At 45.5% G+C, this 16,772-nt stretch overlaps 1 protein-coding gene across 2 annotated transcripts in view; it reads left to right on the plus strand.

Annotated features, from left to right (window-relative positions):
* SCD5 (stearoyl-CoA desaturase 5) overlaps positions 1 to 6,043 on the plus strand; it is a 31,844-nt gene extending 25,801 nt beyond the window's left edge. For both annotated transcript variants that reach the window (XM_064450425.1, XM_064450427.1), the window contains 2 exons: positions 3,548 to 3,780; positions 4,342 to 6,043. In XM_064450425.1, coding sequence (XP_064306495.1) covers positions 3,548 to 3,780; positions 4,342 to 4,532 — 424 coding nt within the window. In that variant the 3' untranslated portion in view covers positions 4,533 to 6,043. The remainder of the gene's footprint in view (positions 1 to 3,547; positions 3,781 to 4,341) is intronic.
* The last annotated feature ends 10,729 nt before the right edge of the window (positions 6,044 to 16,772 follow it).

Genomic DNA, 16,772 nt, shown 5'->3' on the forward strand with positions numbered 1-16,772 from the left:
AGTACCTGTATCTTAGGCACAAGAAGACTGCCTGCAAGCATTTGGTCCAGGTAATTTGGCAAACCACACAAGCTCATTTCTAAGTGTTTTATGGGTGAGGGGAGCAGTCAGTTGAGTCCAGAAATCAGTTTCTTTTTTGCATTAGAGAAATGCATGCACTAGCAGAATTACCCCTGCATCAGAACAGCTCCAGAAGTGAGGAATTTACTGCCCTCCACTTATTGTTGCTTCTGCTGGTTCCTCAGTTGGCAGTGCCTGTTTGCAAAGGCTCCCTCACAGTTTGCTGCAGCTCCTCTTGGTTGTGTTATTACCTTTTTCAAGACAACAGCATCTCACGAGAAGCAGGCTCTACTGCTTTGGTTATGCCACAAATGTGTAGTGTAGTAACGTGTTTTCTGCAGGGAAGTTATGTCTTAGCAAATGTCTCTGATCTGGATTTGAATTTAAGACTTTGAAATTTACCTTCCCTTATCTGGGAAGAAAAAGTCAGGTTTTCCCTTTCTATAAAGTTAAAGTGTCAGGGTTTGGTGGTTTGTTTTTTGGTGGATTTTTTTTTTTTCCAGCATGGAAAACCTGGCAGGTCAGATCAGTAAGAATCATAATTAACCCTTCTTTGTCATGTTTTGTTTTAAGGCCAGGTTGTTAACTTTGCTGAATTTAGCAGTGCTGGTGAGCTGTGGATGAGGTACCACTCAATCAGTTTAAAACCACATCACTTCAGCTGAAATCACAGACCTGCTCCAGGCATGACTGACAGTAACATTTACCTTTTGTGAATACTGGAGCAATAATCCTGTATATGATGTGAGAGGGTCATAGGTGAAGTATCTTCATGACAAAGTTTTCACATGGCGAAAGCAGTGATGTTCCCCAAGCATGTATTAAGGCATTTGTTCCCCTGAACTCCAGATAAGGAGGTTTCTCATTCCAGCGTGGATGTTTCAGCCAAAGGGAGACAGAGCAAATGTAGTCATGTGCTTGTTCGGATGCGAGATCCCATGTCTTCATCAAAGACTTCAGTCTGCATTTCTTGTATCTCACAGAATGGTTTTAATTGGTGCCTTATAAGCTGTTTTCATATTTTATTTTCCTGGAGTGGGAGAGGATTTGAACTTTGAAGGAGTTTTCTGGACTGGAAAATATTTTTCTTCTCCAGCTCTACTTAAATCCTGGCCTTGAATTTGTTTTCTGAAAGCGGGTTTGTTCACCCAGTGTGCAAAATGCCAAAATACACGCAGAGCAGTGGTATCTTATTAATTTCATATTTGCTCCAAGATGGGTGCTAGGTGGTAACTCCACAAAGCTATCACCCCACACCAAGAAACTAAAAGGTATTTAGACTGTTAAATGTGTCAGTAACAGCTAATATTGTCACCTCCCAGCTGATCATTGGTTAGTTTCTCACTTCATCCTAAAGGTGCAGTTCCCTTTTAAATTTGCCACGTGTGGTCAGAGAGTAAGGGGCTTATTTGAGTAGGGGGCTTTCTGACCTATGGCATGATTGCTAGTATTATAATGAGGATAGTTCACCTAAAGGACACTCAGTTTTAGTTCTTATCAACATGCATAAACATCCTAATTAGTTGCCCTCCTTGACTTCATATTTTATCACCCAGCTTTCAGGGTCTTCCTAGGCAGGATGTTCCCTTTTATCAGTCTCTCAGTTCTTCTTCCTTACAACAATGCTTTCTTATCTCTCAGTTCCCTGCTTTGTCTGCCCGATTTGGTTTTGCAAGGCTCACGTGGTCCATTGTTATTACTTAGTGGAAAATTCCATTTTCTGTGGGATATCAAATTGATGAGGTTTGCAAATCTTTTCCACAGCCTGGTTCAGAGGTCAGTCAGACAAGTGGGAAATTATGTTATCTTTGGCAGAGTGAAGAATAGGGTCTCTTTCCTTTGGAAAGCCTTGGCTCAGTTAAGTGAAGATAAGCGTTCTGTGAGAGATCTGAGGAGATGGTCTCGTTTCACCATGTTTGGTGTTGCTGGAGAGCTGCAGATCTCCTTCTGGAGCCTAGCATGTGAGGGACAACCTCCAAACAACAACAAAACCAAAAAAGAATAAAGAATTTTCAGGGCAAGAGGTTAGCTTTGATCATCTTGTGTATGAAATAAATTATCTGGTGTGTTATAGATGAGAACTATGGAAACTTTTCCTTCCAAAAATACTACTAATATTAACATTTTTCCAATCCTCTGTGGGTTTTAATTGAAAATTGTTTTTGTCATACCAAACTGACAGTTCTTCCTATCTACAAAACTTTCAGCAAATGGAAATTTTTAATAACTGTTTAGTAAATCCAAACTCTGTTCTTCATTATTCCTTCCAGAAAATGCAACAAATGCAGGGGTCTCTTTTAAACCTGTCGTATGGGCACAAATAAGATGGGTCTTTGCATTTCTTTTCCTTCTGCACCCTTCAAAATCCTCTTATCTCAGCCTACTGCTCCAGTTCCATGTGGCAGTTTGGTGATATCCTCGGATTGCTGTGGGCTGTAGTAAATGTGGGCACCAGGGAGGTGGAAGGGCTCAATGGGGAAGATGGGGCCTGTTTCCTCTTGAGCTGGGGACACACTGTAGGTGGCTCCTGAGCTGCACTGTCTTGCTTCTCTCCAATTCTGAGCACTGTTAGCCCGTTCTCCATTTAGTCATTTATTTCCTACCTCACTTCTGGTGTTGCCCTCCCACTTGTTGAGCGGCTCCCTTTCTCTACTTGCCTTGGATTAATTCCCCCAGCATGATTTTTCTTTTTGTTTCTCTTGCTGTGGTCTCTGCTTCTCAGCTCTTTGCTCCCTGCCTTGCTTGGGCACGTGGCTTTAGCTGTACTTTAGCTTTCCTGTTTGTTCTCAGGCAGTTCAGCTTCCTCCCTCCCTGTTTTGTGCTGCACACTGATTTTGTCCAATATGCAGAGGAGTGACAAGGCTTGTGCCAGTCAGTGGGCTGGGAGAGCAGCAGTACCTGTCCCCCAGGCCAAGATGGATGTTTCTCCTCACCCTTGGTGGGGTACCTGTGGTCCCTCAGCAGCTGCTTTGGGTCTGCTGCCACTGTTGGAACTCATGCAGCAGCAGTGATGTAGAAAAGACCTCCTGCTCTGTGCTGCAGGTTCCTTTCTGAGCATGGGGCAAGTCTTTGCTGGCTCTTAGCAGTGAACATGTTTGCATCACAGCTCCGCCAATGCCACACCAAGTCCCAGGCTTTTCCACTCCTGGAGCTGGACCCTAGGTGCAGGGTATGCAGCCAACTCTGTGCTTTCCCAGGTTTAAAGGTGTTCAACTTGGGAGATTTGCTTTGGGACTGGGTCTCAGCTGTTCAGCTCCAGTGTTACCTGCTGCTTCAGCGTTTTGGGTTGTCTTGGCATTTTGACTTGCACTTGGAAAAATTATGATATGACTGTGGATATCTGAAATGTTCCCTGGGGCCCTGGTTATGGGTCTGGCCCAGATTATGCTAGGGGTTTCTGGCAGAGCTCTGTCTCCAGAGATCTGAGTCCACTTTACTCCAGCTGTCATTCCCATCACAGTAATGGCATACTTTTCTTTCCCCACAGGTATTACAAGAGTTCAGTTGTGCTGATGTGTTTTGTGATCCCTACCTTTGTGCCATGGTACCTCTGGGGTGAGAGTCTGTGGAATGCCTACTTCCTTGCCTCCATCCTCCGGTACACTGTCTCCCTCAATGTCACCTGGCTGGTCAACAGTGCTGCTCACATGTATGGCAACCGCCCTTATGACAAGTATATCAATCCCAGGCAGAACACCTTTGTCACTCTGGGAGCCATTGGTAAGTGCTGTAGCCCTGGGTAGAGCTTTTCAAACTCAGAGTGACATCCTATCCTGTTTCACTGTGGCTGGGGCTTTGGGTACCTGCAACTGGACACCACTTGGAGCCAGGGCTTGGAGGAAGCTGGAGCTTGCACATCCTAGAGGAAGGCTCTCTTGTTCTACTAGGGGTGCCCATGTTGAAATAATGCCATGTAGTCTCTGGGCAGAGATGTGTTCACTGTAGCAATCCTCTTTTCTCAGCTGTCAGCTGGGGTCAGCACAGCAGAAGTAAGTGACTCTGCTTCTTACTTGGTTGTGTGTCTCCTCTCTTGAAGCACTTATGGTTTTCTTCCCTGAGCATAAGGGGTAGGACATGCCCCTTCTTACTGGGGAAGAAAGCCCAAGTACTGAAATGGAGTTCGTTGTGGGTCTGCCCCAGAGGTCTCCCATAGACAGGGATAGAGCATAACTTGTGCTGGATTCAGGACTTGAGAAACAGAGCATGTTCCCACCAGAGCATGCTCCTAAGTTCATAAACGTGCTGGGCATGTGGTCTTTGAACTCCATCTCTGTTTTTCAGGTGAGGGTTTCCACAACTACCACCACACCTTCCCATTTGACTACTCAGCCAGCGAGCTGGGCCTGAAGTTCAACCCCACCACCTGGTTCATTGACTTCATGTTTTGGTTGGGGTTGGTCACCGACCGCAAGCAGGCTCCGAAGGAGATGATTCAGGCTCGCAAGGAAAGGACTGGAGATGGCAGTGCTTGAAAAGTAACACTTTGCTGTGCCAGCACTGTCTTATACGTGGGTGGGTGGGTGTGTACACACCTCCATGCCTGTCATGGATTTGTTTTCCTCTGGGTAAAATTAGGTTTGTTTTTTTTGATCAGTTGGGCTTCATTAATTCCACAAGAATAGATTTGGCCCTAGCTTTTTTCCTTATTAGCTGTCTTATGCCCAAACTTCAGACTATTAAGTGTAAAAATGTTATATATCATTTAATATTAAAGTTAAACAGGAGAGAGATTTGATTTTAGTCACTGTAGTTCATGTCTGAAATGCATTGTAATTTGCTTGTTCATGGTAAACGTTGGCAGGTTGGAAGAACTAACTACCCTTTCTAAGTGCAGTTAGGGGAGATTTTTGTTTCTACTATTAATCAAATAAACTTTTGAAATGCATCTCTTGGGGCATGGGGCAGGGCCTGGTGTGCTGTTTCAACTACAGACTAATGGAATGGACATTAACAGCACCAAAGAAAAACAGGATGTCCAAGGGGAAAAATCAGCCTAAATTTAGTTAGATGCTAGTTTGAAAACCTGCATTCTTCTTTTTGTTAGCCCTGTTAGCCAGCCCAGTGTGCTTCAGTCTTTGCTAAATATTAAAACCATTTATTGCTGAGCAGGCTTTTGTGTTGAAGATTAGTCTATACAGGCCAAAATTACCAACTGATGCAATGTTGAGATGATTCCTTTGTTGTTGTATATACATTGTAATTTGTGAAGGTATAGAGCTTAACCATGTCTTAAGCCAAATAAAGCTTTGGTTTCAATGTTTAGAGACCTAAGTTATATTCTAATCGGTCATGGCCATTGATGCATGCATAGTTTAGCTCCTTTTGCACAAGAGGCCTCTTAATTTCTTTTTCTGCCTTTGACTAGCAGGTCTTGGAAAACTGACCTTTATCTAAGTCAGAGCCTCTATTAACATTTCAGCTGCATGCAACATCCATTGGTTTCTGAGCAAAATATAAAGACAGTTGTGTAACTTCTGAATTTTAAAACTTTTTTTTAAAAAAAAGGGGGGGGGGGAGGAGAAAAAATACTAAAAAAAAAAAAAGCATGTGGAATTAATGGGACATATAGCCCTTTGTGTTAGATGTTAGCCAGTGCAGGAGAGAGGCTTTGTACTGTCAGCACTGGAGCACTTTTGAAGATAGAGGGCATGGTTTTCATTTATAAAGAAGGTCACCGCCTTACCCATTGGAGAGGGAATGCCTGTTTCCCAGCTGTGTGCAGCTCCATGACCTGGGCAAGGCAGGGATCTTGAGATAACTGAGACTCAGGCCCAGATATTTTCAGGAAAGATGTAGGACTGGAAAAAATTTTTTTTAATAGTTTCTTTTTTGATCTGTTCCTTGTTTTTTAAATTATGCCATATAATATGAAAGAGTTGTCTTTATTCTGTATTTCATCCAGCAGGTGTTTCAACAGTGTTATTTTGCCATTAATGATGTGTAAACCCGAGTGATTTACAATAAACAGTTATGAGTTAGACTAGTTGCTGTGTTTTATTTTGAAACCTCTCTCAAAATGAAGGGCTTATGCATCACACATCAGAATTACTGCAGTGTTTCGCTTGGTGTTTCCAGCTATTCACTGGGTGCAATGTTCCCAAAATACCTACCCCCTCAGCGTTTCTGGTTTCCTCGTCAGTGGAAGAGGAGTGTTGTCAAACAGAAGGGCAACAGGAGATTGATTACTTTGGGCTTAATGGCCAAGCTGATAGAGGGGAAAAAGAAATTCAAGCTGACATAAGCTTGAAAGGAGGCCATGGCAACTTCTTGCATGTGAAAATCCCACTTTAATAGCAAAATATTAGCCCAATGTGACTGCAGGACAACATTTTGGCCAAAAAGATTAAGTATTTTGCTTAGATTTGCTGTAAGTACTTGTTTCTGCTGTGATGTGCCTGAAGACCTGGGTGTGCCAGAAGTCATGTCTTGATGTGCATTCATCTGGAGTCAGGACCGTTTGACAGACATGGGAATTACATGCACATGAATAGGAGACATCTCCCCACCACCCCCTACAGTGCCTGCAGGAGGGGGTTGAAACAGGCTCCCAGAACTGTGAGGTTTCCGATCATCTGGTTAGAAGGATAGTGCTGTTGCTTCATTCTTTGCACAGTTGAACAGTTGGAGTGCAGGAAAAATCATTGGGAACCTGCAGGGATGAATGTCACGGACTCCTGACATATGTTCCACAGAAGACCTTTATTGCCAGCTTTTCACTGCTTATATCTCTTTTCGACATGTTCTCAACACGATCGTGCACACAAACAGTTCATTATTTGTTAGCTAGCTCTAAGCACGCGCCTTATGCTACATTCTAATAGGCTGTTCTATTTGCGCTACCTCGTTTGTTTTTGCTTACTTAAATCCTTCTTGGCATTCCCACGCTCCTGTCTCTGTTTTTTACTGCCACGTTGCTTCAGTTCAAGGATGTGTCAAACAGTGCTTAGTTACTTGCAAATACATCCCCCACATCTCCCCCATTTTTATTTTGAATTAGCCACACATTTTTTACTGTTCTATTAATCGCTGCAAGTACTGACAAAAGAATGGCAAAATTAAATGCAAAATTAGGAATATTATTAGAATTTCTATAGCCGTTTTCACTATTTCCTTGAACCATCCTGTGATTCCCCATCCAGTCAACCATGAGTCCCCACAAGACGTTGTAAAGGGGTTATCTGCGCTGGCTGAGGACAGGTGTATCGACTCCTGTCTCATTAAGCTTGTGAGGGTAACCCAGACATTTTTTTGTGGTTGGACAGAGACCCATGAATGGCAGAGGCTGGTGATGGTGAGGAAGGTGATGAGGCTGCAAGCCATGGTTTCACTCCTTTTGCCAGAATCCATCAGGGATCGCAACCTGTGGAGACACAAGCATACCCTCTCCACCAAGTTATTAGTGGATGAGGGCCTTCCCACAGGCCTGTGTTTAGATCTTTTATCATTACTAAGGGCTGTTCTGAATGTCCAATAGACGTTAGGGCTTTGCTCATGGATTTATAGTGTTTTACTATAGGTGGGGTATCATCGTTTTGGAATGGTAGTGACAAATGGTTCGTCACATATAATATTTTTGCTAATTGGTTCTGTGGGGTTTCTTGGCTATCTCCCCCTTTTTGGTTTTGGTGCAGTTGTTTGACTGTGCGATGGGTTCGTTGTACTATAGCTTGACCGGTAGGGGAGTGGGGAATGCCAGTAACATGGCGAATATCCCATTTGTGAAAAAAGGTATTAAGTGAGCTACTGCTGTAGGCTGGGCCATTGTCGGTTTTAACTTCACTTGGAATTCCGAGTGCACCAGAAGTGGCTCGGAAATGGGCCTGTACATGTCTGCTAGTTTCGCCAGTGGCAGCTGTTGCCCATATTGCATGAAAGAACGTATCAACAGATATGTGAGCATATTTAAGTCATCCAAACTCAGGAATGTGAGTGACATCTGTTAGCCACAGGTGGAGGGAATGTAAACCTCGAGGGTTCACTGCTAAGGTGGGGGTAGATACACAGGCCTGACAGCCTGGGCCAGTTTGCACGATTAACTTGGTGTCAGCAATGATGATACAGAATTGTTTTGCTAAAGCCTTCGCTGATTGGTGGAAAAAATCGTGAGAGTCGTGCTTGCTCCAATATATTTGGTATGGGAGCAGCAAGGGTTACATTAATTAAAATGTCAGCACAGGCATTACCATGTGTAAGAAAATCCGGTAATTGAGTGTGACTTCGAATATGAATTATACAATAGGGGTGTTTCCACTGTTCGATTAAAAAAAGAAGTTCTTTAAATTTTAAAAATAGGATTTGCTTTGTTATATGTTTAAGATGAGCTCTTTCTATTTGTTGAACCATGCCCACCACGTATTGGGAGTCAGAAATGATATTAAGAGGGGCGGTAGGCCAGAATCGAAAGACCATTATGACTGCGTGCAGCGCCACTATTTGTGGTGAGCCATGGAGAATCTCGACTTTGTGCTTCCAGAATCCGTTCTCTTCCCACGTTACCACTGCTTTGCCTGACTTCCCTGATCCATTGGTAAATACTATGCGGCCATCGACTGGCTGTCTTTGGCACAATGGTCGATTTTCTATTTTAACATTATAATGAAAGGTAAACATCTTGTGTGTGGGAAGATGGGTATCTGGCTTTCCACTAAAGCCTGCTAAAGCTAATTGTAACTCTAGGCTATTTTGAATACTCCAGGTAAGATAAGCTTTTACAATAGGTAACACAATAACTGTTGGTTCTTCCCCTGCAAGCTCTACTATTCTCTCCCATCCCTTTTTAATAAGGTTGGCAAACATTTCTGTTCGTGTGGCAATGGTCTTGATAGGTTGGTGGGGTAAAAAGACCCATTCTAGAATAACGAGAGGGTGATTACGTCATGGATCCCTCTGTCCAATTACAGCAAAAGGCTGCTCCTCTTGGTTACAGACAAACAGTGTGAGTGGGATGTTTTCACTGCAACAATGACATTGTTGATTAGACAGTTTGTTGTTGATTATCTGTAGTGCTTGTTGTGCCTCTGGTATCCAACTTCGTGGTGCGTTTATATCAGTGTCTCCTTTTAACAGGTCAAACAGGGGAGTAAGAGTGGCATTGTCAATGCTGCATTGGGTTTGAATCCAATTAATATTACCTAGTAGTTTCTGTACATCGTTTAAGGTTCAACTATTGGTGGTTATTCCCACGTTTTGAGGCTGGATGGTTTGTTCCAAAATTTTCCATCCTAAATACCTCCATGGAGGTTCTGTCTGTATCTTTTCAGGGGCTATCTGAAGTCCTGCATCCTGCAGTCCTTGCTGTAAGGCCTGAAGGGCCTCTTTGAGCACAGTACAAGTTGGCCCTGCTAACAATAGATTGTCTATGTAATGGTAAATGTAAATATTTGGATAACATTGTCTAATTGGCTGAATTGCCTTTGCAACATATGACTGACACACTGTCTGGGAGTTTTTCATTCCCTGAGGGAGTACAGTCCAGTGATATCAATCCATTGGCTCCCCCTTATTAAGTTTTGGCACTGAAAAAGCAAATTTTAGAGCATTGTCTGGGTGCAACGGGATGGTAAAAAAGCAGTCTTTCAGATCAACAATGATTCTATTCCAATTGGATGGAATCATTGTAGGTGATGGTAGGCCAGGTTGTAACGAGCCCATATCCTCTATGACTGCGTTTATTTGCCGTAAATCATGCAACAATCTCCATTTTCCACTTTTCTTTTTGATTACAAATACTGGGGAATTCCATGGACTGTTTGTTGGTACTGTACGTCCTTGCGCAAGCTGGTCCTGGACCAGCTCCTGCAGGGCTGCAACCTTTTCCTGGGTAAGCAGCCATTGATCCACCCATACGGGGGTCTCTCTTGTCCATTTGAGGCGGAGTAGCGGTCGCACCTCAATGGCCTCTACTGAAAATGTTCAAGGGTGGAGATGGTAAATCTGCACTGTCTCATCACATCACGTTCCAGCAGGCTGATGGGAATTGGTGTGATGTAAGGACGAACAGTACATGTCGTTCCCTCTTGAGTCTTTATCATGAGGATTGTAGGACTTTGAAATGTGCTGGACAGGCCTCCGACTCCCACTAATTCTCTCACTGGGGATGTAGTAGGCCATGTGGAAGGCCAACCTTTGGCCGCGATAACTGTAACATCTGCGCCTGTACCTACTAGCATCGTGCATTGGCTCGTCTGTGGCTGCTCGGTAGGATTCCACAGGGTTACATGTATGGTTGGACTATGTCGCATGATATCTGGTGTCCAAAAAACAGCTGGTTGCCCTGTCAATCCAAATCCAGCAGAGCTGCCGCTCTGTTTTGATTTTGTTTTGTTTTGGAAATAATTTTGGCCACATTCTCTAGTGTGATCTCCCCTTCCTCAAGAAGATGTACGGCCTCTGGGAGGCAGGAAGGGCCTGCAGCTGCAGCTTCCCAACACAGGGAAGTTGGGGAGTCTTGGCAAGGTGGGTACCGAGGCATGAACTGCACTCATTTCTGCTGATCTGGTATTCAAGGAGTCCCTGCACAGGGCAGCTCCATTGAGCCAACAGGTGCCCCTTGCTCCTTGCTCACACATACTCAATCTTGGGCACTTTCTCTCCCCTCAGGCTTGACCCCTAGGTTTCCCTGAAGCAGTCTTCCACATGACATACACCAGATGAATTTATTGAGTGCTACAGTGGTAATGACAGCTTGAGCTGGGTACCTCTGGAGAGGGACCCCGAACAAAGAAATTTGGGGGCAATTATACCCTTACAAGTTAAGTTCCCCTCCCCTCACATGCTGATTTAGTCCAACAGCAATATTTGGGTCTGGGGTTGTCTTGTTCGTTATTGGATCCTTTCTCTGTCTACAGGCGGGATGTTCTTTTTCTTACCTCAATGGATACAGCTTCTGCTGATGGTGGTGGCTATTTATCAAACATATATAAATTTATACGTGTTCCTTTTCTGGGTTAAGTATAGATGTCCCATCCCCTTATCTGTCTGGTTAACAGCGTGTCCTGGTTTCAGCTGGGATAGAGTTAAATTTCTTTGTAGTAGCTAGTATGGGGCTGTGTTTTGGAGTTTTGCTGGAAACAGCATTGATAATGTGGAGATGTTTTAGTTGTTGCTAAGTAGCAGTTTCACTGGTCAAGGACTTTTTCAGCTCCCTGTGCTCTGCTGGGTGCACAAGAAGCTGGGAGGGGACACAGCTGGGACAGCTGACCCAAACTGACCAAAGGGATATTCCAGACCATATGACGTCATGCTCAGTATATAAAGCTGGGGAAGAAGAAGGAAGGGGGGGACGTTTGGAGTAATGGCGTTTGTCTTCCCAAGTAACCGTTATGCGTGATGGAGCCCTGCTTTCCTGGAGATGGCTGAACACCTGCCTGCCCATGGGAAGTAGTGAATGAATTCCTTGTTTTGCTTTGCTTCTGTGCACGGCTTTTGCTTTACATGTTAAACTGTCTTTATCTCAACCCATGAGTTTTCTCACTTTTGTTCTTCTGATTCTCTCCCCTCCCCATCAGGGGGAGTGAGCAAGCAGCTGTGCGGTGCTTGGTCGCTGGCTGAGGCTAAACCACAACAGTCCATTTTGGCACCCAACGTGGGGCACGAAAGGTTTGAGATAATGACAGATTTGATTGGAATGTGCTAGATGGAATGTGCTCATTAGTGGTACTTTTTGCTTTCACTGCTTATCACCTTACCCTGCCATGCCTGGGAACATTCGGATAACAGCCATGGTGATGCACCTGGGCTGGCATGTGGCCAGGGCCCAGCTGCTGTTTCTGTGCTGCTGCACTGGACAGGCTGGAACTCCAGCATGAACTCGAGTCAAAGGAACTGTGACCTGTGGATGAGTCCATGTGGGAGCAGGACACCCCAAAGCATCTGTGTCTATGTATAAGCCCACGCCAGAGCAGGTATATCTGGAAGCATCTGTGGCCTTGGTGGTGTCAGTGCCACAGTAGGTATACCTCAGAGGCAACTGTGGCCCAAGGATATATCCATCTTGGGGAAGGTACACCTCGAAGTGTCTGTGGCTGTAGATAAGTTGGTGCTGCAGCAAGTACACCTTGAAGCATCAGTGGTTGTGCATGAGGTCATGCCAGAGCACCTCAAAGTGCATGGCCATGGATAAGCCCACAACAGAGCAGGCTTACTTCTGGAGGGACTGCAGCCATGGGAAAAGCCATGTTGGAGCAGGCTGTGCAGGGACTACAGCCATGGGCAAGGCTGTGTTGGAGCAGGTTTACTTCTGGATGGACTGCAGCCATGGGCAAGGCCGTGTTGGAGCAAGTTTACTTCTGGGGGGACTGCAGCTGTGGGTAAGGCCATGCTGGAGCAGGTATATCTCTGAAAGCATTGAGGCCCATGTAGATGGCCACACTGGAACAGGCGCACCTCGAAGCGACTGTGGCTCTGGATAAGTCTACGCTGCAGCAGGTGTGCCCCTGGAGAGACTGTGGCTGCCAGGTAAGGCTCCACTTGGAGCAGGTACAACCCTGAAGGACCACAGTCTGTGGATAAGTCCAAACCAGAGCGGGGCAAGGGGAGGAGTTAATTGCAATGTTAAACCTGATGGTCTGATCCAAATGGACCGGGGCAGAGATTGTAATGGAAATACCTTTAAATTGTTCTAACCTGGGATTTGAGTTGCGTATTATGGAAATTACTATAGCAGAAATCCCTTGTTGCTAGCTAGGCTGGGAGCAAGGGGAGGAGTTCATTGCAATGTTAAAGCCTATAACCTGGCCCGAAGGGGCCAGGGGTGGTTTCAGGGCCTTCCTTCATGTAGCTAAGTAAAAGGTCAGTATACAGTCAGCGTATCTAGGTGAAGGTTCACAGCCTGTGGCCTAAGGCTTTAGCAAGCCTTGCTGTTAATGCTATGTACCGCATTCTGTTTGAGCTAGAAAGTGAAAGAACCCCGCTAGTACTTTCTGAGTAGTGTGAAAGTGTTGGGGCACTGCTGGTCAATGGGTGACTGGCTGTAGGCTGGGCTAAATCAAGGATACAGTGACTGTCCAACTTTTCTAAGACCTGATGGTCTGACAGTGCCTGATCTTCTGTTGTGTCTAACTCTCTTCTCAGCATGTTTAACTATCTGGAACAACACCACATAGGAGTGAGAACAAGAGGTATTTGTACGCTGTTCCTTGCAGTGTTGCATTGAGTGCTTCCAGGCTCAGCTCTGGCACACAGCAGGGACTGGACATTTTTTACCTTTTTTCCCCAAATGGTGGGGCCTTTAGGAAATGCAGTGTTGGCTCAGGAGTCATGTGCTCCTTCTACAGCAGAAATCCCTGAGCAGGTGCTTTCTGTTGCGGAGTGGCCCCAGGAAACTTTATGCCTGCCCTGGGACTTGGCAAAGTTGCTAAAAAAGGATTTCAGCTGTAACTTACAGTGTGTACTTGGCTATGCAAATATTGATGAAACCCTGTCAGGGCTATTTACAAACACGACTGTCAGGGTGTGGCATGAGGCCAAGGTTGTGATGGCTGACTGCAGAGGAGCTTCCAGGCTCCCTCTAACCCCGTCTCTGTTGTGGTCAGGGACACAGGCTGGGCTGCATTCAGGTAATCACCTGGAGCAGAGGAAAGCATGAGCAAAACCTGCTGGTGCAAAGTTATGCCTTGAGAAAGGAGCTGCAGTGAGACTGTGAGTGCGGGCGTTGAAGAAGTGCATCTGGGTTCCCAGTCCCTGAAGAGCAGACATCTCCTGTGCCATCTCTTGCCCAGCAGCCCCACAGCGATGCTTGGGAAAGCTGGTGGCAACCCTGCTCTGTGTTGTTGGGCCAGATGCTGCACCAGGGTCATTGCACGGCAACACCAAAATGTTGCTTAGCCCTTTGACATTTGAATGCAGAGCTTTAGCATGGGGGCCTGGGATGGGAAAAGGATGCATGGTCAGCCATGGGCTGGTCACCATATTCCTGAGGCAGTTTAGAAATACCTGGTGGAAGTGGGGAATTGCTGAGGGGGTGTGCAGGGATGCAGAGGAGGCTGCTTAGTGTGCCAACAGTGGATTGCTGCCTGCTCCCTCCAGTGGTCTGCTGTGGGAGACTCCCAGGGAAAAAAGGTCTAAAAGTTCTTCTGTGTCCACATGAGCCTGGGAGTACATGCCAGGCTGGAAACATGGTGACAGACCTACAGACTCTGGTCAGCTGATGTTTGGGGCATTTGCAGCTGGGAGGACTCTAAGTTTGGAGGGATTTTTAATGGTTGATGATGCATCAGCTCCCAGACTGTGACCCCCAAAGGCATGGCCAGGCTGGACTGGACTTGTATTACCTCAATGTTTTTGCTCCTGAACTGTTTTGTAGCTGTACCTTTAAATAGAAAGGGTCTCATAGGGAGTTATGGGGCTCCTTTTCACCACCTTCTGGAGCGCTTCTGGGAATCAAGGTACAATTTCTCTTAAGTCTTCTCTTAAAAGAAGAATTAAAAGAAAAACTGAAAGCAGAGCCTAATGGAAAAGGAGACCTTTGCTAACATGTGCCCATGTGCCCTGCAATGCTCTGCCTCAGCGAAACCCAGCCCAGGAGCTGAAACCTCTGGTATCGAGGGGTGCACACCCAGCAACACCAGCCCTACTAGACAGGGGGGAATAGGGGGAAAAAAAAACCACCTCTGAAACCTAGCAAAATGCTGAGTTTGTAGAGGGACTAGGGGTGCCCCTGCATGGGCAGAGCTGCTCATCAGACGGTTTGGAGGCTTTTGCTGTTTAAATCATCTCTCGCACATGGAGTGCATTGCATTTACTGAGTGCATCTCCTGCTGTTCTGCTTCCTGGAGAATTAAACCTTCATTTAGGCTTTTTCTGAGAAAATGACAGCAAAATTCCCACCCTGGTTTTGCAAATCTGCAGCCAGTTGACGCTGGCAGGCCTCTCCAGCTGCTCTGTGCTCCAGCTGCCACCATATCGATCCTGTCCTGCTGGCTTTGGTAAAGCCATAGCAAGCACCAGGGAGATGAACGGTTTGCAGCCTTGCACCAGGAGCTGTGCTGCTGCCCTCCTCTTCCTGCAATAGCCATGGCCATGCCAGGGTTAAAGCCAAAAAGGCAGGGAACAAAGGTAGGGTCCCAGAGTAGGTAAAGATGGGGCCCTGCCCCACACCAGCTGCATCTGTAAAGATAAATCCACCATCCAAGAGTAGATGAGCAGCAAAGTTTGCAAGCAAGACTAAAAACAAACAATCAAACAGCAAAACCAAAACTAAACCTAAAAACCCTTTTGCAGGCCTTGGAAAATGCCCAGGAGAAAAGCTCCAGTGAGCGGCACACACAAAAACAGTAGGTGAAAGGGTGCATACCATCTCTGCACAGTAATGCCAAACCTCAGTACTGGGGGTACTAAATTTTCCTGGCTGACACAATTCTATTAGTGTTTATGGCATAATAATAGGAAATTATAATAGGAATAATAGGGAATTATTTTACTAAATCTCATTATTCTTAAAAAAAATTGTCTTTTTTACAGCATTTTCTCTGTTTCATATAGGACTGTCCTGCCAGGCCAGAACACATGCCTGTTGGGGCCAGGGCATGCCAGCCTGCAGCTCTCATCTGCACACATCAGCACTTCAAGGTTTCCTCCCCAGAGTTCAGACCCTGACTGTCTTGTGGGCAAGTCCTGTTTATCCCATGTATTTGCCATCACAGTGGTAATTTTTTGACGTCTCTTTTTACAGGAAAAATTTTGAATTTTTGTATCCATATTTTCTCAATTTCCCTTCCTATCATTTAAATGGTGCCACTTTCTTGCAGCAAGATGGAGTCAGTCACTTCATTTTGCTGCCTAAGTCCCAAATTCAGGTGAATTTTGTTAAGCTGGGATCATGTGAGTGAGCTGGGAGGAGGGAGTACTTCATCTTGGAGGGCTGGGATCTGGGAATATTTCTTAGGGCTAGAGAGAGCACTTTGGAGGTTACTGCCTCTCCAGCAAATCCTGAGCACACACGTTAATGCCAAGCCAAGGGTGCGCATGCTCAGATGGCATCCTTCGCAGTGGACCATTTGGAGAAATGAGGTCTATTACAATATTTTAAAAGCTGGATAAAGGAACAGATGGCTTTGATGAGAGATGATCTGGCTAATGAAATGAAGGTTAACACTTAAATTGAGAAACAGTTGTTTAGACACTGTATTTAGCCCAGGTGTCAGGGTACAGAGCAGCTCTGATGGCTGCTGCTGAGCGATCCATGGCTCCTTTCCCCTGCTGCTCCCATTTCTGGGTGGGTGATGTTTCTTCCAGCCATCGCTCCAGTTTTGGAGCAGAAAGGATCACGACAGGAAAACCAGGTTGTAAATCTATTTTCAGGAGACATATATTTCCCAGGAATGAAAGCAGACTCAAAGCAATTCCCTTTTTCATTTTCCTCACCTCTGTGTACCTTTCCCCCCCCCCAGAAAACCAGCCCAGTAAAACTGTAGCTAGTCTTCAGTGGTAATATCACCCTGGGGAGGATGGCAATTAGAGGGGAAGAAGGCTGTTTTGTTTCTTCCTGAGCTGCAAGTGAGGTCTGCAAGGGCATAGGTTAGCTCTGTAGTAGTCCTTTCTTTTAGATGAAAAATAAAATACCTCCAAGGCCTGATCCTGCTACTTGATTTCAGGACACAGGGTCTCAGCCTTCCCAATTCTCTGTTGCTGGAAGAAAGCGGATGCAGAGATGGCGCACAGTTCAGCCCCCGTGAAGAGCACTGACATGGTAAAATTTGGACAGGGAAAATGCA

Source organism: Phalacrocorax carbo, chromosome 4 (genome assembly GCF_963921805.1).
Source record: "Phalacrocorax carbo chromosome 4, bPhaCar2.1, whole genome shotgun sequence".
Classification (NCBI taxonomy): Eukaryota; Metazoa; Chordata; class Aves; order Suliformes; family Phalacrocoracidae; genus Phalacrocorax; species Phalacrocorax carbo.